The sequence below is a fragment of the Scyliorhinus torazame genome, chromosome 5, assembly GCF_047496885.1.
Source record: "Scyliorhinus torazame isolate Kashiwa2021f chromosome 5, sScyTor2.1, whole genome shotgun sequence".
NCBI lineage: Eukaryota > Metazoa > Chordata > Chondrichthyes > Carcharhiniformes > Scyliorhinidae > Scyliorhinus > Scyliorhinus torazame.
This window is the reverse complement of record NC_092711.1, coordinates 176,602,869-176,629,449: the sequence shown is the minus strand read 5'-3', so window position 1 is coordinate 176,629,449 and position 26,581 is coordinate 176,602,869. Positions and strand designations below refer to the sequence as shown.

General features: G+C 48.2%; 1 protein-coding gene and 1 long non-coding RNA gene across 2 annotated transcripts; both read left to right on the top strand.

The window, feature by feature from the left end:
- Nucleotides 1-1,458: 1,458 nt before the first annotated feature.
- Nucleotides 1,459-25,508, top strand: LOC140422462 (uncharacterized). Its single transcript, XR_011947478.1, has 2 exons — nt 1,459-1,627; nt 24,627-25,508. It is a non-coding gene; the product is annotated as an uncharacterized lncRNA (long non-coding RNA).
- On the top strand, nt 1,622-5,420 carry LOC140422427 (uncharacterized). The gene is made up of 2 exons (XM_072507442.1): nt 1,622-2,049; nt 2,924-5,420. Exon 2 carries the CDS (start codon nt 3,278-3,280, stop codon nt 4,430-4,432), a length of 1,155 nt encoding a protein of 384 aa, XP_072363543.1. The 5' UTR covers nt 1,622-2,049; nt 2,924-3,277; the 3' UTR covers nt 4,433-5,420.
- Nucleotides 25,509-26,581: the final 1,073 nt, after the last annotated feature.

Genomic DNA, 26,581 nt, shown 5'->3' with positions numbered 1-26,581 from the left:
CCTGATGAATCGAGTGACCCAGTCTGATCGAGACGTTTAGTTTGAGATATCAGTCTGTAATTCCTCCTTTTCTAATATCTTGTAAAAACAATTTACAAAAGACATCAGTGTCAGTACAGCAGAAATTAAGAACAGACGGGGAGTTCGGTTGCGACATGTCGAGAGCAGCCGCATATGAGGCAGCTCTCATCCGGGGACTTTGTTTTCCATCTTTCTCAGGCCTCTCCCCAGTGTGAACTCACTGGTGTGTCTGCAGGCTGGATAACTCAGAGAATTTATTTCCACACTGAGAGCTGGTGAACAGCCTCTCCCCAGTGTGAACTTGCTGATGTGCTGATGTCTCCGCAGGTGAGATAACTGAGTGAATCACTTCCCACACTGAACAGTTGAATGGCTTATGCCCAGTGTGAACTCGCTGGTGTGTCTGTCGATGGGATAACTGAGTGAATCCCTTCCCACCCTGAGCAGTTGAACGGCCTCTCCCCAGTGTGAACTCGCTGGTGTGTCTGTAGGCGGGATAACACAGTGAATCCCTCCCGACACTGAGCACAGGTGAACGGCCTCTCCCCGGTGTGAATGCGTCGATGAATCTCAAGTTGAGATGGTGCATTGAATCCCTTCCCACAGTCCCCACATATCCACGGTTTCTCCATGTTTTGTGTCTCCTTGTGTCTCTCCAGGTCAGAAAATTAGTTGGAAGTCTCGTTCACACGTGTCACTCCCCGCTGTGAATGGCACAATGTTGATTCATGGGGGGGGGGGGGGGGGGGGGTGCAGGGGGTCTCAGTGCTTTTCCAGTCACAATGATGTTTTTAAAATCCTTTTGAGGCTGTCAGATTAGGCAAACAGTTCTTCTTCCCTTCTAGATTCAAAGGCTGATGATAGTCAGATCCCAGGGAATCTGGTGACTCTGTCAGATCGAGATGTTACGTTTGAGATTTCTGTCTGTAATTCCTCCTCTTCTCATATCCTGTAAAAGGAGTTTACAAAAGACATCACTGTCAGCACAGGATAGAAATTCAGAACAGACAATTCTAGTTCCTGGAGAACATTCTTTCCTCTCTCATTCCCCAATACCGAGTCTCTAACGCCTCTTTCTCCCTGTCTTCAGGGAGCGGACTTGGAGGGGCAGAGTCTCGGAGCAGTCAGTATAAAGACCTTTCCTCGGGGATTCACGGCCTAGTTTCCAGGGAGTGGACTGAGAGGTCCGGATTTTCGGAGCTCAATGAAAAAACCTTTCCTTGGGGATTCACGGCCTACTCGCCAGGGTGTGATTTTGGAGCCGGAATTTGAATACCTTACGTTGGGAATGCGCTGCCCAGTCTCCAGGTAACGGATCGGAGCTGGAGGACTGAGAGCCGACTGGTCCTCCAGCCAATCAGAGTGAATGAGAGGCGGGGCTGGATGACTGAGAGCCGACTGGTCCTCCAGCCAATCAGAGACAATGAGGGGCGGGCCTGGAGGACTGAGACTGCCGCTTGGCCCTCCAGCCAGTCAGAGTTAATGAGGTGCGGGGCTGGAGGACTCAGAGAGCCGCTCGGTCCTCCAGCCAATGAAGAAAGAATGAGGGGCGGGGCTGGAGGACGGAGACAGCCGCTCGGTCCTTCAGCCAGTCAGAGTGAATGAGGTGCGGGGTCTAACATTATTGTTCTCCCCTCCCCATCAATTAATTTGGGCATTAACTTGAGCCTGGACCTGGGAAACAATTTCCCGAACCAGAATCAGGGAGCTGACAACTATTCATCAGGGTTTTGTGGCTCCACAGAGTATTTCCAAATCCTCCCACCCACTTCGCTCGGGCTCTCCAAAACGAACAGGCCCATTAATCCGAATGCGCATGCTCCAAACACCGACAATGCCGCATGCGTCAACCAGTAATGCGCATGTGCAGAGAAGAGCCCACCCACTGACTTCCCGCTGAAATGCTGACCAATGGAAAGAGTGGGCCACCGGAAGGACTTTGGCTCTCCTGCCATTCTGAGCGCGGGCTTTGTGTGAATGAATATTGAGCTTTACCCAGACTGATACTTCCTCCTGTCTCCAACATCTGTGAGTAAAATACTTTATTTTCTCCCCCTTTCCATTTATTTTCTCATTCTGATTTTAATTGGTCACTTGCAGCAACTGAAGGGAAATGAAGTGAATCCAGGGAGGGTGCAGACTCTGCAAAGCTTGGCCCAGGTCTCTCTCTCTCTTAAAAACATTGACATCCTTTGCTCCCTCAGCTTGACATTTATTTGTCTGGTTAAAAAGATGGTACCTTTTATGATTCGCCGGACCCGAGAACACCAAGCTCACCTGTCTGTCATCCCCGAGAACATAACCACACAACCTAGTCCTAGTCAGATGTGCCCTGTGCACCACCTTGAACTGAGTCAAGCTCCACCTAACACACAAGGAGGTTGTGTTGACCCTGTACAGTCTCACTCCACACTTCATCGAAAGAGCTGCCCCGTGCCCTGCAACCCTTTACCGTTTCGTCCATTTTTGCCAATATCAATCGAATAGGAGCTGGGGGCTCCTCGATTGATATAGGGAGATCCTCGGTGATAGTCGGCTGTTGCCAAGATGCCCATGAGCATCTCAACTGAAGACACTATAACTTTCGCTTCGGCAGGGGGTGCCGCCATTTTGTTTCCAATGAGCCTGGAAAAGAATCTGAAACAGATTTGATTCTTTGCCCGCTGGCTTCTTCAAACTTGGTTCTTGGACATTGCCACAGTATGGGAGCTTTATCCCATTGACGAATTTGAAATATCCCCAAACCCCCTCAAATGCAGAGTGAAAAAGATGGAAAACAAAGTCCCCTGATGAGAGCTGCCTCATATGCGGCCGCTCCCGACATGTCGCAACCAAAGTCCCCGTCCATTCTGAATTTCTGTCCTGTACTGACACTGATGTCTTTTGTAAATTGTTTTTACAGGATATTAGAAAAGTAGGAATTACAGACAGATATCTCAAACTAAACGTCTCGATCAGACTGAGTCACTCGATTCATCAGGGCCTGAACATCATCAGACTTTGAATCTAGAAGGAGAAATGTTTGCCTCGTCTGTCAACTTGAGAAGATTTTAAACATCAATATGACTGGAAAAGCACCAAGACACACACACCCGACTGAGAGTGTTCCAGAGCACTGACTGTGGAAAGAGCTTTAACCAGATACACAGCCTGAAAAAACATCACACCATTCACAGCGGGGAGAGACCGTACACGTGTTCTGTGTGTGAACAAGGCGTCAACTGATTGTCTGGAGAGACACGAGGAGACCCAAAATATGGAGAAACGATGGAAATGTGGGGACTGTGGGAAGGGATTCAGAGTCCCATCTGCGCTGGAGATTCATCGACGCATTCACACTGGGGAGAGGCCATTCACCTGCTCTCAGTGTGAGAAGGGATTCACTCAGTATTCTGACCTGCAGACACACCAGCGAGTTCACACCGGGGAGAAGCCGTTCACCTGCGCTCAGTGTGATAAAGGATTCAGTCAGTTATCCAGTCTGCGGACACACCAGCGAGTTCACACTGGAGAGAGGCCATTCACCTGCTCTCAGTGTGGGGAGGGATTCATTCAGTTGATCAGCCTGCAGATACACGAGCGAGTTCATACCGGCGAGTGGCCGTTCACCTGCTCTCAGTGTGGGAAGGGATTCATTTCCTCATCCAACCTGCAGATACACCAGCAAGTTCACACTGGGGAGAGGCCGTTTACCTGCTCTCAGTGTGGGAATGGATTCATTTCCTCATCCAACCTGCAGATACACCAGCGAGTTCACACTGGGGAGAAGTCGTTTACCTGCTCTCCGTGTGGGAAGGGATTCACTCAGTTGATCAGCCTGCAGATACACCAGCGAGTTCACACTGGGGAGAGATCATTCACCTGCTCTCAGTGTGGGAAGGGATTCACTCGGTTAGACAACCTGCAGACACACCAGCGAGTTCACACTGGGGAGAGGCCGTTCACCTGCTCCCAGTGTGGGAAGAGATTCACTCGGTTATCCCACCTGCAGACACACCAGCGCGTTCACACTGGGGAGAAGCCATTCACCTGCTCTCAGTGTAGGAAGACATTCACTCATATGTCCAGCCTGCAGACACACCAGCAAGTTCACACTGGGGAGAGACCATTCACCTGTTCTCAGTGTGGGAATAGATTCACTTTGTTATCCAACCTGCGGCACACCGTCGCGTTCACACTGGGGAGAAACCATTCACCTGCTCTCAGTGTGGGAAGGGATTCACTCGGTTATCCAACATACAGAGACACCAGCGAGTTCACACTGGGGAGAGGCCATTCACCTGCTCTCCATGTGGGAAGGGATTCACTCAGTTATCCCATCTGCAGGCACATCAGCGAGTTCACACTGGGGAGAGTTTGTTCACCTGCTCTGAATGTGGGAAGGGATTCAGTGATTCATCGCAGCTGCTGAGACACAAACAAGGTCACAAGTGATTGGACTACATTTTGTTCATTCTGACAGTTGGTCAATGGGGATGGTTGGAGAGTTTCCTCTGCTGGACTGGCCGGTCTCACGACTTTGACTCCAGTGGGCTGTTGCTCTTTGAGCCTTGTTGCGAATACCTGGTTTCGCATTTCACAAGGATCACAGATTGAAAGTTGGTTTGGAAATTGGAGCTGTTTCCTTCCCATTTCTGTTTGGATCCCCCTAAAGCATGCCACCTTGCCATGGAGATGGGCCATGGAGGGTACATGGTTCTTTTGTTTAATTTATCTCTGTGTTTCTCGCAGAAGACAATGATCAAGGTATGGGGGCAGGTTGTCTGACATGGACTGAGAAACAACATTAAATGGTGTGATGGGAGACAGGCAATAACTAATATTTCAGGGGATTGGTTAGCTCAGTTGGCTGGAAGGCTGGTTTGTGATACTGAGCGACACCAACAGCGTGGGTTCTACTCCGTACCGGCTGAGGTCATCCATGAAGGCCCTGCCTCCTCAACATTGCCCCTCGTCTGAGGTGTGGTGACCCTCAGATTAAATCACCACCAGTCAGCTCTCTCTCTCTCACAAAGGGGGATGCTCTTCCGGAATTCTGACAATGGTACCAGCCAGGAACAGGGTTAAGATAAGGGAGTTATGTATACTCAAGACCCAAGGACGGTCGATGAGGTGGTCTGGAAGGCATCATGAGTTCATGAGTAACCCCCTAGCTGTCCATGAGCTGATCACGCAGTTCCCTGCTGCCCAGTAACCACTTTCATTGGATCTACCAGTCAATGTGTGCAGTCTATAATTATTGTGATTGGATCGTGTCCGGCTGAGTTGGGCTGACTAACTATTTGAAATTGTATAAAAAATGATGATTCCCTTTGTTTAGTGGAGAGGTATCTGCCTTTGCCCAGAGACTTACTCCCCGCCGGTGTTACAACAATAAACTGTTTGATGTTTGAAGCAGACCTGAATGTCGAGGGATTCTTTTGGATTCATTCATGCTAACAAAAGCATAACCTACTTTTGTATTCAATTCCCCCACAATAAACAATAACATTCTATTAGCTTTCCTAATTACTTGCTGTACCTGTATACTCACCTTTTATGATTCATGCTCTTAGACACCCAGATCCCTCTGAATCTCAAAGCTCTGCAATCTCTCACCATTTCGATAAAATGCTTTTTTATTCTTTCTGCCAACATTGAAAATTTTACATTTTCCCACGTTGTTCTCCATTTCCCAGATCTTCTCCCACGCACGTAACCTATCTATATCCCTTCGTAATCTCCTTGTGTCCCCTTCACAATTTACTTACCTACCTACCTTTGCAACATTGGAGCAGGACTTGGCCATTCAGCCCGTCGAGCCTGCTCCACCATTCAATACGATCGTGGCCGATCAACCACTTCAATGCCTTTCCCCCCACACTATCCCCATATCCCTTTGTGTTATTGGTATTTAGATATCTGTCAGTCTCTGCTTTAAACACACTCAGTGACTGAGCTCCCACAGCCCTCTGGGATAGAGAATTCCAAAGATTCACAACCCTCTGAGTAAAGAAATGTCTCCTCCAAGACCCGTCCTAAGTGGCTTCCCCCTTATTTTGAAATTGTGTCCCCTCGTTCCAGACTCTCCAACCAGGGGAAACACCTCACCTGTACCCAACCTGTCTATTCCTTTATGGATTTTGTAGGTTTCATTGAGGTCACTTCTCATTATTTGAAACTCTAGAGAACACAGGTCAGATTTCCCCAATCTCTCCTCAAAGGGCAGTCCTGCCATCCCCGGAACAAGTCTGGTGAACCTTTGTTGCCCTTTCCCTCTGGCGACAAGGGCAGTAAAACTGCACACAGTCCTCCAGCTGCGGTCTGACCAAGGTTCTATACAACAGGTACATTCTGGACAGTCTCATGACTTTGCATTTATTTTATCCTGCATTGTATGGGGGAGCCAGTGGCCTAGTGGTATTGCCGCTGGACTAGTAATCCAAAGACCCAGGTATTATTCTGGGGTTCGAATCCCACCAGGACAGATGGTGAAATTTGAATTCAATAAAAATTTGGAATTAAAAGTCTAATGATGACCATGAAATCATTGTTGATTGTTGTAAAAACCCATCTGTTTACTAATGTCCTTTAGTGAAGGAAATCTGCCATCCTTACACGGTCTGGCCCACATGTGACTCCAGAGACACACAGATGTGGTTGACTCTTAACTGTCCCCCACTGTAATGACCGAGCAAGCCACTCAGTTCAAGGGCAATTATGAATGGGTAACAAATGCCTCCATCCCAAGAAAAAAGTTTTATCAGGTGGATCTAAAATAAATACATTTGTCTCTGTTCCATTGAGTCTACAGCACAGGGCCAGGCCAGTCAGCTCAATTGGTCTCTGTCAGTATTTATGCTCCACGTGAGCCTCCACCCAGCCCTCTTCATCTCCCCCCAGCAGCATATCCTTCTATTCCTTTCTCCCTCTCAAGATACAGCTGTTCATGCAGCATTCATGCTGTTCACCTCAACCACTCACTGTGGTAGCGAGATCCACATTCTCACAACTCGCTGGATGAAGAGGTTTCACTTGAAATCCCTATTGGATTATTGAACCCTTGAAAATGCACGCAGCATTTGACAGAGATTGGATGAATTGTCAGCGCAGATGGGGCAGCACGGTGGCGCAGTGGTTAGCAGAGCTGCCTCACGACGCCGAGGTCCCAGGTTTGATCCTGGCTCTGGGTCACTGTCATGTGGAGTTTGCACATTCTCCCCATGTTTGCGTGGGTTGCACCCTCACAACCCAAAGATGTGCAGGGTAGGTGGATTGGCCACGCTAAATTGCCCCTTAATTGGAAAAAATGAATTGGGTACTCTAAATTATAAAAAAAGAATTGTCAGCACGGATAGAGATAAATGTGTGTCCTGATAGACATTACAGAGACTTGTTTGAAAGGTGACCAAGGCTGGAATCTAAATGTTGAAGGGTATTTGACATATTGGAATGCATGAAGCTCGGAAAAGATGATGGGATTGCTCCTGTTCATAAAGGACTACATTAGTTCAGTACTGAGAGATCAACTTCGCCTGACAGTTCAGGGTGTGGAATCAGCTTTGCTCGAGATAAGAAATAATAAGTTACAAGGTCTCATGTGAGTAGTTAATGGGCCTCCTAACAGTAGTTACATTGTAGGTAGAGTGTACAGGAAGTATTAAATAAGGCTTGTAATTAATGTACCACAATAATCATGGGTGACTTTAATCGAATATAGATTGGGAGAGTCAGATAGGCAGAGATAGCCTGGAACATCGGTTAATAAAGATTTTGGGGGAGAATTTCTTGGAGCAGTTCCTTCTGGAGCCAACCAGGGAGCAGTCTATCCGAGACCTCCGTGTGCAGTGAGACAGGCTTAATCAATAAATACGTGGTGATGGAGCATCTATGTAACAGTGATCATAATACTGCACATTTTCCCCGTATCTGCGTGGGTTTCGTCCGGGTGCTCCGGTTTCCTCCCACAAGTCCTGAAAGACCTGCTGTTAGGTAATTTGGACATTCTGAATTCTCCCTCTGTGTACCTGAACAGGCGGTGGAATATGGCGACTAGGGGCTTTTCACAGTAACTTCATTGCAGTGTTAATGCAAGCCTACTTGTGACAATAAAGATTATTATGTCAGTCAATGTTTATTCATTTTAATAGTTCGGTTTTAGTTATGTTCAGTTATCACAGAATCAAAGTGTATGAATCAATTCACTCAATACGGTATCTCACTCTGAGTCTCTGTATTCAGGTGCACTCGTCCTTGACAAGTGACTTGTGCCATATTGTCTTCGGCCAAAGTAGGTTTAATTTTATGGTTTTACCACAAGACTAATGATGAATGAGAATCTCTGTTATTGCAGGATTTGACTAAACAGCTTGCTTGTAATGCAGAACAAGACCAGCAGCGCGGGTTCAATTCCCGTACCGGCTCCCCGAACAGGCGCCGGAATGTGGCGACTAGGGGCTTTTCACAGTAACTTCATTGAAGCCTACTTGTGACAATAAGCGATTATTATTATTACTACGTGTCGATGCTAGAGAAATGCTGTCTTAAATTGTATTTGCTTTTTAACTTATTGCAAAATAGTCACTTTCCTTCAAATTGTACAACAGATTTTCTCCATTATTGTTGTTTTATCAGTTTTTGTAATGGTGTTGTAGTTATGTCGTTTCTGGGACTTTTATTTCTTGTGAACATGTAATTTATGAACAGAAAATGATATTTTGTAACGTGTATCTTGCTACTCGAACTTTAGCACACCGATCACCGTTACAAATTTATTTTCTGTGTTCAGTAGGAATTGCTGTATTAGTTTAAATTTGTGTATCTTGTGCACTTTCAGTTATTTGTATTTAAGTAACTTGCTTCAGTCATTGGCAATCACTAAGTTACACATGACACCTGAAGATGTATCATCTCAGCACGGTGGCAAATGGCGAGCACAACCTCGTCACAGCGCCAGGGACCTGGGTTCAATTCTGGCCTTGCGTCAATGTCTGTGTGGAGTTTGCACGTTGTCCCTGTATCTGCGTGGGTTTCTTCTGGGTGCTCCGGTGTCCTCCAACAGTCCAACGGTGTGCAGGTTAGGTGGGGTTATGGGGATAGGGTGGGGGAGTGGGCCGAGATAAGGTGCTCTTTCAGAGGGCCGGTGCAGACTTGAGGGGCTAAATGGCCTCTTTCTGCACTGTAGGGATTCAGTGGTGCTATGGTATCAGTTAGGACGATGAGCCTGACGAATATTAATCATGAGGAAGTGACACCACAATGAGAAAGTGACATCACACATCAGCAAGGTGACCAATATCCTTCAGAGACCAATCAGACATTGATCGTATCCCATTTAACCAATCAGGGACTGATCATGGGCTACTTGGGCCAATCAGAATCACAGGATATTACCAGCCATGCGTAGAGGTAGGTACTAGAAAGGGTTAATGAGCTACAATTCTCTGGAGCTCCATGCCCAACACAACATGAAGCAAGAGGATAGACTTCAGCCAATAGAACAAGAGACAGCTCCACAGTCACCTGGAAGCTGAGAGCTGGTGATCCAGAGTGAACGGACTGATCCACTGCCTTTGTTAATTATTGTGATTTTGTACTTATTACAATTAATTAACTTAATAAATTCTGTGACAATATTCTTGTACCTGGAATCGTCTGTAACTAGTCAGGAACTGCAGGTAAGTTTCACAACACAGTCTGACGTGTAATTTGAGTGTTACAATTGAGATTGGAGCCAAACCCAGATCTTACAATAGGATCGAATTTCACATTTCATTTGGGTATCCTGCACTAACAGTGATGGCTTTTGTAAACTTTTACAGGATATTAGAAGGGGAGGAGTTACAGACAGAAATTTCACACCAAACATCACATCAAGATGTGACAGAGTCACTCGATTCATGGCAGCTGAATATCATCGACCTTTGAATTTAGAATGAGAAATGTTTGTTCTTCTGCTGAAATAGATCCTTCAACATCACTCAGTGTACAGACACTGAGCCAGGCTCATCCGAGTGAGGCATCACTAAAGAAATCCATTTTATATTTTGCGGCTCACCCAAAGATGGAAATTTCAATGCACATTTCTCTATCTTGTATTTTTTAATGTTTTGTTCGCCCGTTAAATATCCTCGACCTGTGGACGTTTCATTACAGAACTCAGCTCGAAAACTTGTATCCGGCCTTGCCTGTGGGCCCCATTCGTCAATTCAACTTTGCAGCAGCTCAGTCCCAGCTTTGGAAACATCTTCATCTTTCTGTGAGGCCCCGGCCCCATTGACTGTGACAGGGTTCATACTGTCTCCGTGAGATTGTTGATGTAAAATCACGTCAGACCCACACTGCCCGATTTCCAATCCAATTTATTTAAAGGTCCCAGAAGCCTGACTCCAACCTTAAATGTTGTTCTGATCCTGTCCGTGACATTGGTTTGGAACTCACTAGTACCACCACATAGGCAGTCATCAACATGCATCATAAAGATGCCCAAGAGTTTCCTGCCATGGTACCAATAAAGCACGGCAGCTTCTGCCTTCAGGTAGAGACAACCCGACTTGAACAAAACTGATCTAACTGAGAAGTGCCATACACTCTAAAATATTGTTCAAAACATCGTTCAAAACATAGACAAACTTATTGAACTTCCAAAGTCTTCCGTACATCTGGCACCTTAGGAGGTTGCAGAAACACTGACCCTCTGGAGGTGATCCCCCAGCGCAAATGCAGCTTTTATGTTTCTTGACTGAAAGTTCCGGGAAAATGTAACGAAAAGGGCCAAAGAAATTTCAAAATGACCTTTCCCGCTGTGGGCAAGTCCACTCTGACCTCTTTATCTCGCAAAGCTTGTTCAAATCCCTGCGCCACTAACCTCACCTTGGGCCTTATAAGTGCCATCCGGTTGGACCTTGTCTGTGCAGATCCATCGATGTGATGATGCTGGCTGACCCCTATCTGGGACCTCTGAACACACGCCTTACTCTGTCCAACTGCCGAACTCTTTCTGTTTCACCTCCAGTACGGCTTTATCCCCTCATATTTTGGCAGCTACAAACCCCTCTCGGTCACGGGGACTTCAGTATCGCCCCCAAACATATCCTTGGTATAAAACCGACAATTCCCTGCCTGAAATGTTCCAGTTATTGAAATTACATTGAATGAATGTCAAAGAAACAGACCAGAAACAGCTCCCTGAGGTTTTGAGGAGTCCCCAGTGGTCAGTCAGACTGAACTAAACACGGGTGGTATAAAACAAACAATACTCACCCCGGTATCTGCTGTCCACAGGGACTTTCCTTTAATCAGAGCCGTCAGTGGATCCTGTTCCTGACACCAGGTTGTTGTGGGACAAATGTCACTCGGAGCCCAGAGTTGGTTAAAGTTTGGGAATCTTTATTACAAACATGCAGGGAATGCTTCAGCGAACCGAATCATCTCTAGGAGTAGTTACAATAACACACGTATACACAGTACAGTTGCAGCTGTTTTGTCTGTAAGTTAGTGGGAAAGTACAGGACGTAAAGGAAACAACTCGAAAATATCTCACTTATTGGCTATAGTGACTTCATCTCTCACAAAACACATCTCGGAAAACAATAGCCAGACAAGTAATCCAGAGACCCAGGGTAATGCAATAGGGATCCAGGTTCGGCAGATGGTGAAATTTAAATTAATTAAAAATCTGGAATTAAAAGTCATCGATGACCATGAAAGCATTGTCGATAGTTGTAAAAACCCATCTGGTTTCTTTTAGATCCACCTGTAGTGGGGGGAATAACACTCTTTACTATCCAGGATAAAATAAATGTACTCCAGCCTTTGTGGATCATTTCAGTGGAAATGTGCTCTCCCAGGCTCAAAGGGCATCAGCCCACTGGAAGCAAAGTTGTGAGATCAGCCAGTCCAGCAGAAAGAAACCCTCCGACTCTCCCACTTCACCAAGTGTCAGAATGAACAAAGTTTGATCTGATTAAATTTATTCACGTGCACCGAGGTACAGTGAAACGTATTGTTCTGCGTACAATACAGACAGATCATTTTATACATAACAAAACATGGGACATATGATAAATACACAATTTAAATACGTAGACATCGGGTGAAGTATACGGGTCATTCAGGAGTCTGGTAACAGCGGAATGAAGCTGTTTTGAATCTATTACGTGTTCTCAGACTTTTGTATCACCTGCCCAATGGAAGAGATTGGAAAAGAGAATAACCTCGGTGAAAGGGTCTTTAATTTTGCTGCCCGCTTTCCCAAAGCAGCGGGAGGTGTAGACAGAGTCAATGGATGGGAGGCGGGTTTGTGTGAGGGACTGGGCTGTGTTCACAACTCTCTGTAGTTTCTTACAGTCTTGGGCTGAGCAGTTGCCATACCAAGTGTCATGGGAGTGTCCCTTTCAGAAATGTTTTTGTCTTATCACATGGCTTCAGTGATGTCATTGGGTGGAGCTGGGCTGTGGCACTGGGAGTTGGTTTTACTTCTGCTTTGGTTTGGGGCTGTTTTGTGGCTCTGAGTTTTTTGCTTTCGCTTTCACATTTTTGGCTGCTGTACTCAGAAAGAGGAGTATTTTGGCCTGTCTCTCTATCTTCATTTTAAAAGCTGTTTCTAGTCTGCTTGATAACTTGAAAATAAACAATTGCTTTCTGGAAGGAATTCAAACCTGTTGTTTTGGAAAGGAAACAAGAGCATCCAAACCAGGTCTTGAGTGCTGTGTGCTGGGCCACACCTTTGAAAAGGAGGTACTGGTTTATGGGATCTTGTTATTAAATTGGAACAGTTAAAGGGGGGAATTTATTAAGGGTTATACATAGATTACTGTAGCTGTGTGGGGTATTTATGCTTGTAATTGATAAAAATGCTTACTGTGTGTGTTTATAAAATGGTAACTAAATTTGTAGAATAAAGCTTGTTTTGATTAAAAGTGGTGAAGGCCTCTGTTGAATAACCCCTGAAAGGCAGCCCTTGTGCTCATCAGAACCAAAATCAATAAACAATTGTAGGTCAGGTGAACTCCATGATATACTTTGGAGTTTTCTAAACCCTGGCCCATAACACAAGCTGTGATGCAGCCAGATAAGATGTTTTCTATGGTGCTCCTGTAAAAATTGGTAAAAGTCAATGATAATAATCTTCATAATTACCACAAGTAGGCTTACATTAACGCTGTAATGAAGTTACTGTGAAAATCCCCTAGTCGCCACACTCTGGCGCTTGTTCGGGTTCACGGAGGGAGAATTCAGAATGTCCAATTCACCTGACAAGCATGTCTTTCGGGACTTGTGGGAGGAAACCGGAGCACCCGGAGGAAACCCACACAGACACGGGGAGAACGTGCAGACTCTGCACAGACAATGACCCAAGCGGGAATCAAACCTGGGACGCTGGCGCTGTGAAGCAACAATGCTAACCACTGTGCTAACCATGCCACCCATGTGGCAATCGGTGTGGACATGCTGAATTTCCTTTGTTTCCTGTGGAAGTATATGTTTCTTGGTCGTAGCGTCGATGTGGGTGGACCAGGACAGAATGCTGGTGATGTGCACACCTCGGAATTTGAAGCTGCTAACCATCTCCACCTCAGCCCCATTAATGCAGACAGGGGTGTGTACAATATTTTGCTTCCGGAAGTCAATGATCAGCTCCTTAGTTTTGCTGACATTGAGGGAGATATTGTTGTCATTACACCATGCCACTAGGTTCTCTATCTCCCTCCTGGACTCTGTCTCATCGTTGTTTGATATCCGAACCATTACGTTGTGTCATCAGCAAACTTGTAGATGGAGCGGGAGCCAAATTTTGCCACACAGTCGTGTGTGTATCATGAGTGTAGTAGGGGGCTAAGTACGCAGCCTTGTGGGGCCTCGGTATTGAAGACTATCATGAAGGAGTTGTTGTTGTTTATCCTTACTGATTGTGGTCTATGTACTAGGAAGTCGAGGATCCAGTTGCAGAGGGAGGAGCAAAGCCCAGGATTTTGGAGTTTCAATATGACCTTGGCTGGGATTATGGTGTTGAAGGTGGAGCTGTTCCCCCGGGTGTGGAGACCTGGATAAATGACATGGCAGGGTTTATAAAGCTGGAACGGATTAAGTTCGTCCTAAGGGGGTCGGCTCAAGGGTTCACCAGGCGGTGGCAACCGTTCGTCGAATACCTCACAGAAAGATAGAGGGAATGGAAAAGAAGAAGACAGCAGCAGCAACCCGGGGGGGGGGGGGGGGGGGGGGCAGGAACCAGAGAGATTCTCAGGGATGTTAATATATAAGTATAATATGTATAGGTTGTTGTTATAGATAATTGTATATTGGACGGTGAAAACATATTTTTGGAGACTATTTATTTGGGACAAGGCAGTTGCCATTTAGTTTTGTTTTTGTTTTGTTTTTTTGTTTATATATTATTTATTTCTTGTTTATAAAACTGGCCATTGTTATTTATATTGTGATATTACTGTGTAAAGGATACACAATGTACTGTGATGGTTGGCCAAAAATTTTCAATAAAGTATTTAAAAAAAAAAAGAAGGTGGAGCTGTAGTCAATGAATAGGAGTCTGACGTAGGAGACCTTGTGGTCAAGATGATCCAGGGGCGAGTATAGGGCCAGGGAGATGGTGTCTGCTGCGGACCGGTTATGGTGGTATGCGAATTGCAGTGGATCAAGGAATGCTGGGAGTATGGAGTTGATGTATTCAGCATCTCGAAGCACTTAACAATGATCAATGTCAAGGCCACCGGATGGTAGTCTTGAAACAGGTGGGAACCTCGGAACGGAGTAGGGACAGGATGAGGATGTCCGCGAACACACCTGCCAGTTGGTCCGTGCAGGATCTGGGTGTACGACCAGGGATCTCGTCAAGACCCATCACTTTCGAGACTTCCGGTTGCGGCGATGCCCAGCTAAGCCGCACGTTTCGGCGGCTCCAGCTCAAACGGACCTTCGGGCTCTTTTAAGAGCCCCAGCGGGGAATTTTTTCAAGACGGAACCCGGTGTGGGGTGAGATAACAGGGAGTCCCCCCCAACGAAAGAGAAAAATGTCGGCGGCGGCTACATCGCGAAGAATCCTCGAGGATAGGGACAGGAGGAAAAAAGGAGCAAGATGGCGGCGGAGAAAGCCTAGGCGACATGGGGCCCGACCAAGACGAATTTTTAAGACGGTGTGTGGAGCTACTTAAGAAGGAGGTGCTGACCCCAATGCTACAGGCAATTGAGGGGCTTAAGGAGGCACAAAAGACCCAGGAGACGGAGCTCCGCGTGGTGGAGCAGAAGGTGACGGATAACAAAGACGAGATCCTGGGCCTGGCGGTCAAAATGCAGACGCACGAGGCGCTCCACAAAAAGTGCATTGAAAGAATTGAAGCCCTAGAAAATAGAGCACGGAGAAAGAACCTTCGGATCCTGGGTATCCCCGAGGGAGTGGAAGGAGCGGACTGCGGGGCTTACGTGAGCACGATGCTAAGCTCGCTGATGGGAGCTGAGGCCCCCTCGGGCCCCTTGGAAGTGGAGGGGGCTCATCGGGTCCCTGCGAGGAGACCAAAGGCGGGAGAACCACCTAGGGTGACAATCGTGCGATTTCATTGCTTCAATGGTAGAGAAGTGGTTCTGAGATGGGCCAAAAAGGTACAAAGTAGTAGATGGGAGAATGCGGTGGTACGGGTGTACCAGGATTGGAGTGCGGAGGTGGCGAGAAGGAGGGCGAGTTTTAATCGAGCCAAGGAGGTGCTACACAAGAAGGTGAAGTTCGGGATGCTGCAGCCAGCGCGACTATGGGTCACGTACCAGGAGAGACATCACTACTTCGAAACGGCGGAAGAAGCATGGACCTTTATTAAAAACGAGAAACTGGATCGGAACTGAGGGACTGATGTTAGAGGGGAAATGACACTGTCAATGTATATAGGGATGTGAATTGGGAAGGGGGGGACACTAAGAAATGTGGGCGCCGGTGGGGGGAAAGAAGAGACATAGGCGGGGGATGGGGAATGGGAGAGGGGCGGTAGAGGGCGCTGCGCCACAAGGGGCGGGACAACTATAGAGAATACGGGGCTTACTGTCCTTGTTCCCGCGCCAGAAAGGTGATGGCAGGAAGATAGGCGCATTGTTGATGGGAGTTCCCCACACGGGGGGGTCAAGGAGTGAGCGGGAGAAGCCGGGGTCAGTTGAAGTCAGCTGACTTTCGGAAGTAATATGGGGGGAGCAATCACGCTAGATGGGGATCTAGCGGGGTGGGGGGGGGTAGGATAACTGGGTTGCTGCTGCAGAAATCAAAGAGGAACTGGTTAAAGAAAGGGTGGTCGGGGCTGGAATGCGCCACCTGGGGAACAGGTGGGAGCGCGGAACCGGGACGTGGGACTGGCCTAGAGAGGGTGATGGCTAGTCGACACGGGAAGGGGGCAGGTAGCCCCCCAGTGCGGCTGATCACGTGGAACGTGAGAGGCCTAAATGGACCGATTAAAAGGGCACGAGCGTTCGCGCACTTGAAAGGACTGAGGGCAGACGTGGCTATGCTTCAGGAGACGCACCTGAAGGTGGCGGACCAAGTTAGGTTAAGGAAAGGATGGGTGGGACAGGTGTTCCACTCAGGGCTGGATGCAAAGAATAGAGGGGTGGCTATACTGGTGGGGAAACGGGTATCATTCAAAGCTAGGAGCATTGTAGCAGATAGCGGAGGCAGATATGTGATGGTGAGTGGCAGACTGGAGGGAACGGAGGTCGTGTTGGTTAACATATATGCCCCGAATTGGGATGATGCGGGATTCATGAAGCGGATGCTGGGACGTATCCCAGACCTGGAGGTAGGAAACCTGATAATGGGGGGAAGACTTCAACACCGTGTTGGACCCAGGGTTAGATAGATCTAGATCTAGGACCGGAAGAAGGCCGGCAGCGGCCAAGGTGCTTCAGGGGTTTATGGACCAAATGGGGGGAGTGGATCCATGGCGATTTGTTAGGCCGAAGGCCAAGGAGTTCTCCTTCTTCTCCCATGTTCACAAGGTGTATTCCCGGATAGATTTCTTTGTTTTGGGAAGGTCGCTGATCTCGAGGGTGGAAGAAACTGAGTATTCAGCCATAGCTGTCTCAGATCATGCCCCACATTCGGTGGACCTGGAACTAGGAGAGGAGAGGGAGTAGTGTGCACTCTGGCGATTAGATGTGGGATTGCTGGCGGATGAGGGAGTCTGTGGAAGGGTGCGGGGATGTATCGAGAGATACCTGGAGGCCAATGACGACGGGGAGGTCCGAGTGGGAGTAGTATGGGAAGCACTAAAGGCGGTGGTCAGAGGAGAGCTGATCTCCATCAGGGCCCACAAAGGGAAAATAGAGGCCAAGTAAAGGGAAAGATTACTGGGGGAGATTTTAAGGGTGGATATAGAATACGCGGAGGCCCCGGAGGAAGGACTATACAGGGAGAGACGACTCCTCCAGACGGAGTTCGACCTTCTGACCACTAGGAGGGCGGAGGCGCAGTGGAGGAAGGCACAGGGGATGAGATATGAATATGGGGAAAAGGCTAGTCGCCTGTTGGCCCATCAGCTGCGAAAGAGGACATCGGCGAGGGAGATAGGGGGAATTAGAGATGAAAAGGGAGCTACGGTGCGGAAAGCAGGGAAGATAAACGAGGTGTTTAAGACCTTTTACGAAAGACTTTATAGGTCCCAACGCCCGGAGGGAAAAGAGGAGATGCGGCAGTTTTTGGACCAATTAAGGTTCCCGAGGGTGGAGGAGCAGGAGGTGGAAGGCCTGGGGGCACCAATTGGGGTGGACGAGGTTACCAAGGGGCTGGGGAACATGCAGGCAGGGAAGGCCCCGGGACCAGATGGGTTCCCGGTGGAATTTTATAGAAAATATGCGGACTTGCTGGCCCCGCTGTTGGTAAGGACTTTTAACGAGGCCAGAGAAGGGGGGGACTCTACCCCCGACAATGTCGGAGGCGACGATATCGCTAATTTTGAAGCGGGATAAAGATCCGCTGCAGTGCGGGTCCTATAGGCCTATCTCACTGCTAAATGTGGACGCCAAATTGCTAGTAAAAGGTGCTGGCAACGAGGATAGAGGATTGTGTCCCGGGGGTGGTGCACGAAGACCAGACAGGATTCGTAAAGGGGAGACAACTAAATGTCAACGTGCGACGGCTATTAGGGGTGATAATGATACCCCCAGTAGAGGGGGAGGCAGAAATAGTGGCGGCAATGGATGCAGAGAAGGCATTTGATAGGGTGGAGTGGGAGTATCTATGGGAGGTGCTGAGGAGGTTCGGGTTCGGGGACGGGTTTTATTAGCTGAGTCAAACTCCTCTATGGGGCCCCAACGGCAAGTGTGGTCACGGGTGGGCAAAGATCGGAGTATTTTCGACTATACAGGGGAACAAGACAGGGATGCCCGCTATCTCCATTACTGTTCGCGTTGGCAATTGAACCACTGGCCATGGCGCTGAGAGACTCCAGAAAATGGAGAGGGGTGATTAGAGGGGGAGAGGAACACCGAGTGTCACTCTACGCGGATGACCTACTGCTATATGTAGCGGACCCAGTGGGGGGGATGACAGAGGTCATGCAGATATTGAGGGAGTTCAGAGATTTCTCGGGATATAGGCTTAACATGGGAAAGAGTGAACTTTTTGTGATACACCCTGGGGACCAGAGTAGAGGGATAGATGGCCTACCGTTAAGGAGAGTGGAAAGAAACTTTTGATACCTGAGGATTCAGATAGCCAGGAGCTGGGGAACCTTACACAGACTTAATCTGACACGACTGGTGGAACAAATGGAAGAGGACTTCAAGAGGTGGGACATGCAGCCGCTGTCACTGGCGGGCAGAGTGCAGGCAATTAAGATGATGGTCCTCCCGAGGTTCCTATTTGTGTTCCAATGTCTCCCTATACTGATCACTAAGGCCTTTTTTTAAAAAATAGACAGGAGCATCACGAGCTTCGTGTGGGCAGGGAAGGTTCTGAGGGTAAGGAGGGGGTTCTTACAACGTAGTAGAGACAGAGGGGGACTGGCGCTGCTGAATTTGGGCGACAACTACTGGGCCGCCAATGTGGCGATGATTCGTAAATGGATGATAGAGGGAGAGGGAGCGGCGTGGAAAAGACTAGAAATGAAGTCCTGTAAAGGGACGAGTCTAGAAGCGCTGGTGACGGCGCCACTACCGCTCTCACCAAAAAAATTTACCACAAACCCAGTGGTGGCGGCAACATTAAGTATCTGGGGGCAATGGAGGCGACAGAGAGGTGTGCTGGGTGCCTTGGTGGGGTTCCCAATTAGGAACAACCATAGGTTTGCCCCAGGGAGGCTGGATGGAGGATTCCAGAGCTGGCACCAGTTGGGAATTAGGAGATTGGGAGATTTATTTATAGATGGGATGTTTGCGAGCTTGGGAGCGCTGGAGGAAAAGTATAATCTGCCCCGGGGAAATTTCTTTAGGTATATGCAGGTGAGGGCGTTCACAAGACAACAGGTGAGGGAATTTCCGTTGCTCCCGACACAGGGGATCCAGGATAGAGTGCTTTCGGGGGTGTGGGTCGGAGAGGGCAAGGTGTCAGAGATATACCGGGAGATGGTGGGCGAACTGAAAGGAAAATGGGAAGAAGAGCTCGGGGAGGAGATTGAGGAGGGTTTGTGGGCTGATGCCCTAAGCAGGGTAAATTCCTCTTCCTCGTGTGCCAGGCTTAGCCTGATCCAATTTAAGGTGCTGCATAGAGCACACATAACGGGAGCAAGGTTGGGCAGGTTCTTCGGAGTGGAGGACAAGTGTGGGAGGTGCAGCGGAAGCCCGGCAAACCACACACATATGTTTTGGTTGTGCCCGGCACTGGAGGGGTATTGGAGAGGAGTGACGGGAGTGATCTCGAAGGTGGTGAAGGTCCGGGTCAAACCAGGCTGGGGGTTAGCTTTATTTGGAGTTGCGGATGAGCCGGGAGTGCAGGAGGCGAAAGAGGCCGATGTTGTGGCCTTTGCGTCCCTAGTAGCCCGACGTAGGATATTACTCATGTGGAAGGAAGCGAAACCCCCCGGACTGGAGGCCTGGATGAACGATATGGCGGGGTTCATAAAACTGGGGCAGATTAAGTTTGCGCTGAGAGGATCGGCTGAAGGGTTCACCAGACGGTGGCAACCGTTCCTCGACTACCTAGCGGAACGTTAGAGGGAAGATAGATGACCAGCAACAGCAACCCGGGGGAGGGAGGGGGGGGGAGGGGGGAGGGAGGGGGAGGGAGAGGGAGGGGGGGGAGGGAGGGAGGAGGGGGAGGGAGGGGAGGGGAGGGGGAGGGAGGGGGGAGGGAGGGGAGGGGGGAGGGGGGAGGGAGGGGAGGGGGGAGGGAGGGAGGGGGGAGGGGGGGAGGGAGGGGGGGAGGGGTAAGATGTTTGGGTTCTGGGAGGGGGGGGAGTTTCATTTTATGTTATTTGGTTAGTTTACCATGTTAGTTAGTTACTCATTGTTAGATTGTAGTTATCATGTTACTTGTACTTTTAATTTTTCTTTTGTTTGATGTGTAAGGGGAAAAAATTGTGATTGAAAAACTTTAATAAAATATATATTTTTTTAAAAAGACCCATCACTTTCCCAGGGTTCACTTTCAAGAAGGCCACTCTGACTTCAGAGACTGTGACGGTGGGTATGGGTGTGTCCAAGGCTGCTGGGGCAGTTGACAACAGTTTGTTGGTTTTCTGTTCGAAACAAGCATCGAATGCATTGAGTTTGTCGGGAAGGGGTGCACTGTTGCTGAAGATTCTACTCGGCTTTGCTTTGTAGCCCATTATGTTGTTTAAGCCCTGCCACAACCGACGACAGTCCCGGTCGTTAGTCTGTGACTCTAGCTTAGTTTGGTATCGTCACTTGGAGTCCCTGATGGCTTTGCGGAGGTCATATATAGATTTCTTGTATAGGTCAAGGTTACCTACCTTGAACACCTCAGACGTGGCCTTCAGTCGGGAGTGAATCTCCCGATTAAACCACGGTTTCTGGTTGGGTAATGTACGTACTACCTTCTTTGACACACAATCTTCTACACACTTGCTGATGAAGTCTGTGACGGTGCTGGCATACTCGTTTAGGTTGGCTGCTCAGTTCTTGAATATGGGCCAGTCCACTGACTCCAAGCAGTCACGTAGGAGCTCTTCTGTTGCCTCAGACCAGCACTGCACGACCTTCTTAACCGGATTCTCCGCTTAAGTTTCTGCTTGTATGCCGGGAGAAGGAGCACCGTCTTGTGGTCCGATTTTCCGAAGTGCGGTCGGGGATGGATCATCAGGCGCCCTTGATGTTTGTGTAGCAGTGGTCAGGGATGTGGGGCCGCTGTCCAGTTTCTCCTCAGTGTGAATGCGCTGGTGGATCATCAGTACCCGAGAGCTTTTAAACCCACTCCCACAGTCGGAGCATTTAAAGGGTCTCTCATTGGTGTGAGTGACATTGTGGCTCAGCAAGTGATGACTGAGTGAATCTTTTCCCAGTCGGAGAGGTGAACGGGCTCTCCCCGGTGTGACCTCGCGCGTGTTTCATCAGGTTGGATGAGGTTCTAAAGCTCTTTGTGCAGTGAGAGCAGCTGAACGGTCTCTCCTCAGTGTGAACGCGCTGGTGGGACATCAGTAGCGGTGAGCTTTTGAAGAGGAGATGCGTTGGTGGAATTTTTGCAGTACACTCTTGAGGTTGGCCTGGTTAAAGTCCCGGCCACGATGAACAAGGCCGCCAGGTATTCTGTTTCATTGTTATTTATAGCGGTGTACAATTCATCAAGTGCCTTCTTCACCTCCACCTGGGGTGGGATGTAGACCACCGTAATGATGGCAGAAGTGAACTCCGTGGAAGGTAGTATGGACGGTACTTCACAGTCGGGTATTCCAGGTCAGGCGAGCGATAATTCGCCAGAGTCGCCACATCCGAGCACCAGGAGGTGTTGACGAGGAGGCAAACCCCTCCATCCACTCCAGGTTCAGTCCTGGATGTGATTAACAGCAGGAATAACAGCAAAATCTAACCCGTCATCACTTGTGAAGCCTTTGGTGTCTCAGCATGTTGGATGACTGAGTGAATCCCTCCCCACAGTGAGAGCAGGTGAATGGCTTCTTTCCAGTCTGGACTCACTGGTGTGTCAACAGGGCAGATGAACCACGGAATCTCTCCCCACAATCAGAGCAGGCGTATCAACTCTCCCCAGTGTGGACTCGCTGGTGTCTCCGCAATGTGGTTATGTTCTAAACGTCTTTGTGCAGTGAGAGCAGTTGAACAGTTTCTCCTCAGTGTGAATGCGCTGATGGGACATCAGTAACTGTGAGCTTTTAAACCCACTCCCACAGTCGGAGCATTTAAAGGGTCTCTCATTGGTGTGAGTGACAATGTGGCTCAGCAAGTGATGACTGAGTGAATCTTTTCCCAGTCGGAGAGGTGAACGGGCTCTCCCCGGTGTGACCGCGCTCGTGTTTCATCAGGTTGGATGAGGATCTAAACCTCTTTGTGCAGTGAGAGCAGCTGAACGGTCTCTCCTCCGTGTGAATGCACTGGTGGGACATCAGTAGCTGTGAGGAGTTGAAACCCCTCCTGCAGTCAGAGCATTTAAAGGGCCTGCTCTTGGTGTGAGTGACATTGTGTTTCAGCAGGCTGGATAATTGAGCAAATCCCCACACACAGTGCAGATGAATGGCCTCTCACCAGTGTGAAGTCGCTGGTGTGTCTGCAGGTTGGTTAACTGAGTGAATCCCTTATCACACACAGTGCAGATGAATGGCCTCTCCCCGGTGTGAGCGCTCTGGTGTCGCTTCAGGGTGGACAACTGAGTGAATCCCTTATCACACACAGTGCAGCTGAATGGGAAAGCAGCCCTTTAATTATGAACATGAGGAAAGAGACGATCCTTTTAGCCAGACAAATAAATGTGTCAAGCTGAGGGAGCAAAGGATGTCAATGTCTTTAAGAGAGAGAGAGAGAGACCTGGGCCAACCTTTCCAGAGTCTGCACCCTCCCTGGATTCACTTCCTTTCCCTTCAGTTGCTGCAAGTGACCAATTGAAGGTGAGAATGAGAAAAGAAATGGAAAGGGGGAGAAAAGAAAGTGTTTTACTCACAGATTTTGGAGACAGGAGTCTGTGTGCATATCAAGCTCATTCAGGGTTGGGGGAACAACAGTTTTGCTGGGCAGAAACCTCCATGTCCAGCTTCCGCATTGAGACAATGGAGGAGCTTTGATTGGCGGAGAAACAGGGTCCTTCCTGTCCTCCAATCTTCCCATTGGTCACAACTCAGCGGTGTCAGCGGAGGTGAGCACCCTCTGCACATGCGCAAAGTCCCCTCTTCCTGAGACATGCGCAGTCCCGGGTCGGGGGAGAGGGAATCATCGATAGTTGGAACTGTCAGCCGGTTGCCTGGAAACCTTGTGTCGAGGGTGCGTCGGGGAGGGGGAAAAATGGACGGGGGAGGGGCTCCGTATCCGCGCACCGGGCGGTTGCGCTCAAATGCAGTGACGTCTCAGCGGAGCGGATTTATTTCCTATTGGCTGATTTAGAGGACGAGCATCTTTGTGATGTCACAATATGGAGGTTGGACAATGAGTCAGACGAAAACTTCTTCCTCTGGGCAACATCTGGGAGCAAATCAATGTCTCCCCCTTTCATCAGTAGGAGCAGAATTAGGCCATTTGGCCCATCGAGTCTGCTCCGCCATTTGATCATCACTGATCTCATCCTGGCCTTAACTCCACTGTCCTGACAGTTCTCCATAACCCTTCAACCCGATTAAAAGTCAAACTCCTCCCTAAATTTGTTCACTGTCCCAGCTCCACCACACTCTGGGGTAGTGAATTCCACAGATTCACAGCCCTTTGAAGAAGCAGCTTCTCCTCAACTCTGTTTTGAATTTGCTGCCTCTTATCGTAAGATGGCCGCACAAAGAGGCAGCAGCCGCTCCAAGTCTACTTTATCTTTCCATTTATTTTCTCATTCTGGGGGGACATTGGTGACTTGCAACAACTGAAGAGAAAGGAAGTGAATCCAGTCTGTGTGTTGCACACATTTTGAGTTCAGTAATATAGACATATTTCTGTCTGGCAGTCTGCATGGAGATTTTCAGGCCTCTCCAAGACGGGGAGCAGGGATCTGTCAGTCAGCCTGAATCAGCACCTTTAGAGAATTAGGAGGATGAATATTACAGCAGAGTGAGAATGGAGGGAGAGTGTGTTGGATGGCGATTTACAGCTTTTGAGGAATGAGAGAGGAAAGAATATTTCATAGGAACTAGAATTGTCTGTTCTTAATTTCCATTTGTTTTACAGGATATTAGATGATGATTTACTTCAGGATTTGGAAGAGTCACTTGGTTATGCGAGGCTGGGCGGCATGGTGGCACGGTGGTTAGCACTGTTGCTTCACAGCTCCAGGGTGCCAGGTTCGAATCCCAGCTTGGGTCACAGTGCAGAGTCTGCATGTTCTCCTCGTGTCTGCGTGGGGTTCCTCCGGGTGCTCCGGTTTCCTCCCACAAGTCCCGAAATGTGTGCTGTTAGGTAATTTGGACATTCTGAATTCTCCCTCAGTGTACCCGAACAGGCGCCAGGATGTGGCGACTAGGGGCTTTTCACGGTAATGTCATTGCTGTGTTAATGTAAGCCTACTTGTGACAATAAAGATTATTATTATTTATCAGGACCTGAATATCATCAGGAGAACCATCACTGCAAAAGATACTTCTGGGGTTAAGGATTGCCAGTCAGGCGAAGGAACAGAATGGAAGTAAACACAGGAACGAAGAATCACATTGGACTAGTTCCAGGAGAATTGAGTGACAACTTCAGCGATGTAACTATGGAGTGTGATTTTTGATTGTGTTAAAAGTAAGAGGGCAACATTCTATTTATAGTTTAAGGGATACGTTCCCTATAAAAATAGTGTTTAGGCATTGTTGCTTCTAGTTTGTATGTTGCAGTAAAAGTCATAAACTTGAAGTTTTTGTCTTATGATTCTTTGGTTTGTTCACTTGTTTAGAATTTATCTTTAGAAGTTACTGATCTTTTCAGAGATCTTACACAGTTGGTCTTGAGTCACAAGTTTCAACTTCCCATTTAAGCCTCAGGCAACTTCTGTCTCTCTATTGCTCATGTCAATGACAGCCCAGTAACAGAGCTGAGGGCTGGAGATGCTGTGACCCCTTGTAGGAGCTGGAATCAGCAGAAAGAAGAACCATAGTTTCTGGTTGAGTTTTGAGTGAGCTGTCCGACCATGATATATACAATAGCTAACCAGGTAATATGTTGTGATGAGGGTTTATAAACAGACCCTGGGTAGACAAGTTAACTGAAGCTGTGGGTTTGTCAGCTGTACAGTGAAACCAGGCATCCAACAGCCACAGAGACCTGTAATATTGGACACTGGGTTTAACCCTGTTCTGTATTAAACAGACCTATCTGATACGGGTTATTGTGATAGTTAATCTGACCCTTAATTCATTCAATTCCAAAAGTGAATAACATTGATTCAAGTACAGTGATTACTCTGTTAATCTGTGAATAAAGTGGTGTCAGTTCATGCAGATGTGTCTGAATTCAATTTCATTCCTTATTTTTGTTACTGACTAGGGTCTCTCCCACTCTCTCTCTCCTCTCCCTCCTGCCTCTCTCAGTCTCTGGCACTCCTCTCTCTGGTGCCCCTCTCTCCCTCTGCTGCCTCTCTTGCCCTCTGTCTCTCTGTTCTCTCCCTCCTGTCTCAGTCTTTGGTGCTCCTCTCTTCTCTTTGGTACCTCTCTCTCCCTCTGCTGCCTCTCTCTCCCTGTCTCTCTCAGCTGCCTCTCTCTCTCTTCAATGCTTAGGAAGGCAGGTGGGGGCAGCACGGTGGCACAGTGGTTAGCATTTCTGCCTCACGGCACCGATGTTCCAGGTTTGATCCCGGCTCTGGGCCACTGTCCGTGTGGAGTTTGCGCATGAAATGAAATGAAAATGAAAAATGAAATGAAATTAATAGAAATTCACTCTTGTTTGCGTGGGTTTTGCCCCACAACCCAAAGATGCGCTGGGTTCTGGATTGGCCACAATAAATTGCCCCTTAATTGAAAAAAATGATTGGTTACTCGACATTTGTATTTAAAAGAAGGAAGGCAGGTGGGAGAGTTTCCTTTGGAAGCAGAGGGCCGAGAATATAAGAGCAGGGAGATTGTGCTGGAACTGGATCAAACACCAGTTAGACCACAGCCGGAGCACTGTGGACATTTCTGATCACCACATTACAGGAAGGATGTGATCACACGAGAGAGGCTGATGTTACCCAGGATGGAGAATTTTAATGATGAGGAAAGATTGGAGAGGCTGGGGTTGTTCTCATTGGAACAGAGGAGGCTGAGGGGAGATTGAATTGAGTTGTGTGTAATTCTGAGGGGCTCAGATAGAGTGAATATTTCCCTCAGCAGAGTCCAACCCCTGCAGTCAAATATGAAGTCGCTGGTGTGTCAGGAAGTGGGATGAGTGAGTGACTCTCTATCTGCACAAAGAACATGGAAACAGCAGCTCCCCAGTTTGAACTCACTGGTGTGTCAACAGGCTGGAGGATTGGCTGAATTCCATCCCACTCCTGGAACATTTTCCAATGTCCTCTCCCCAGTGCCAGCAGGCT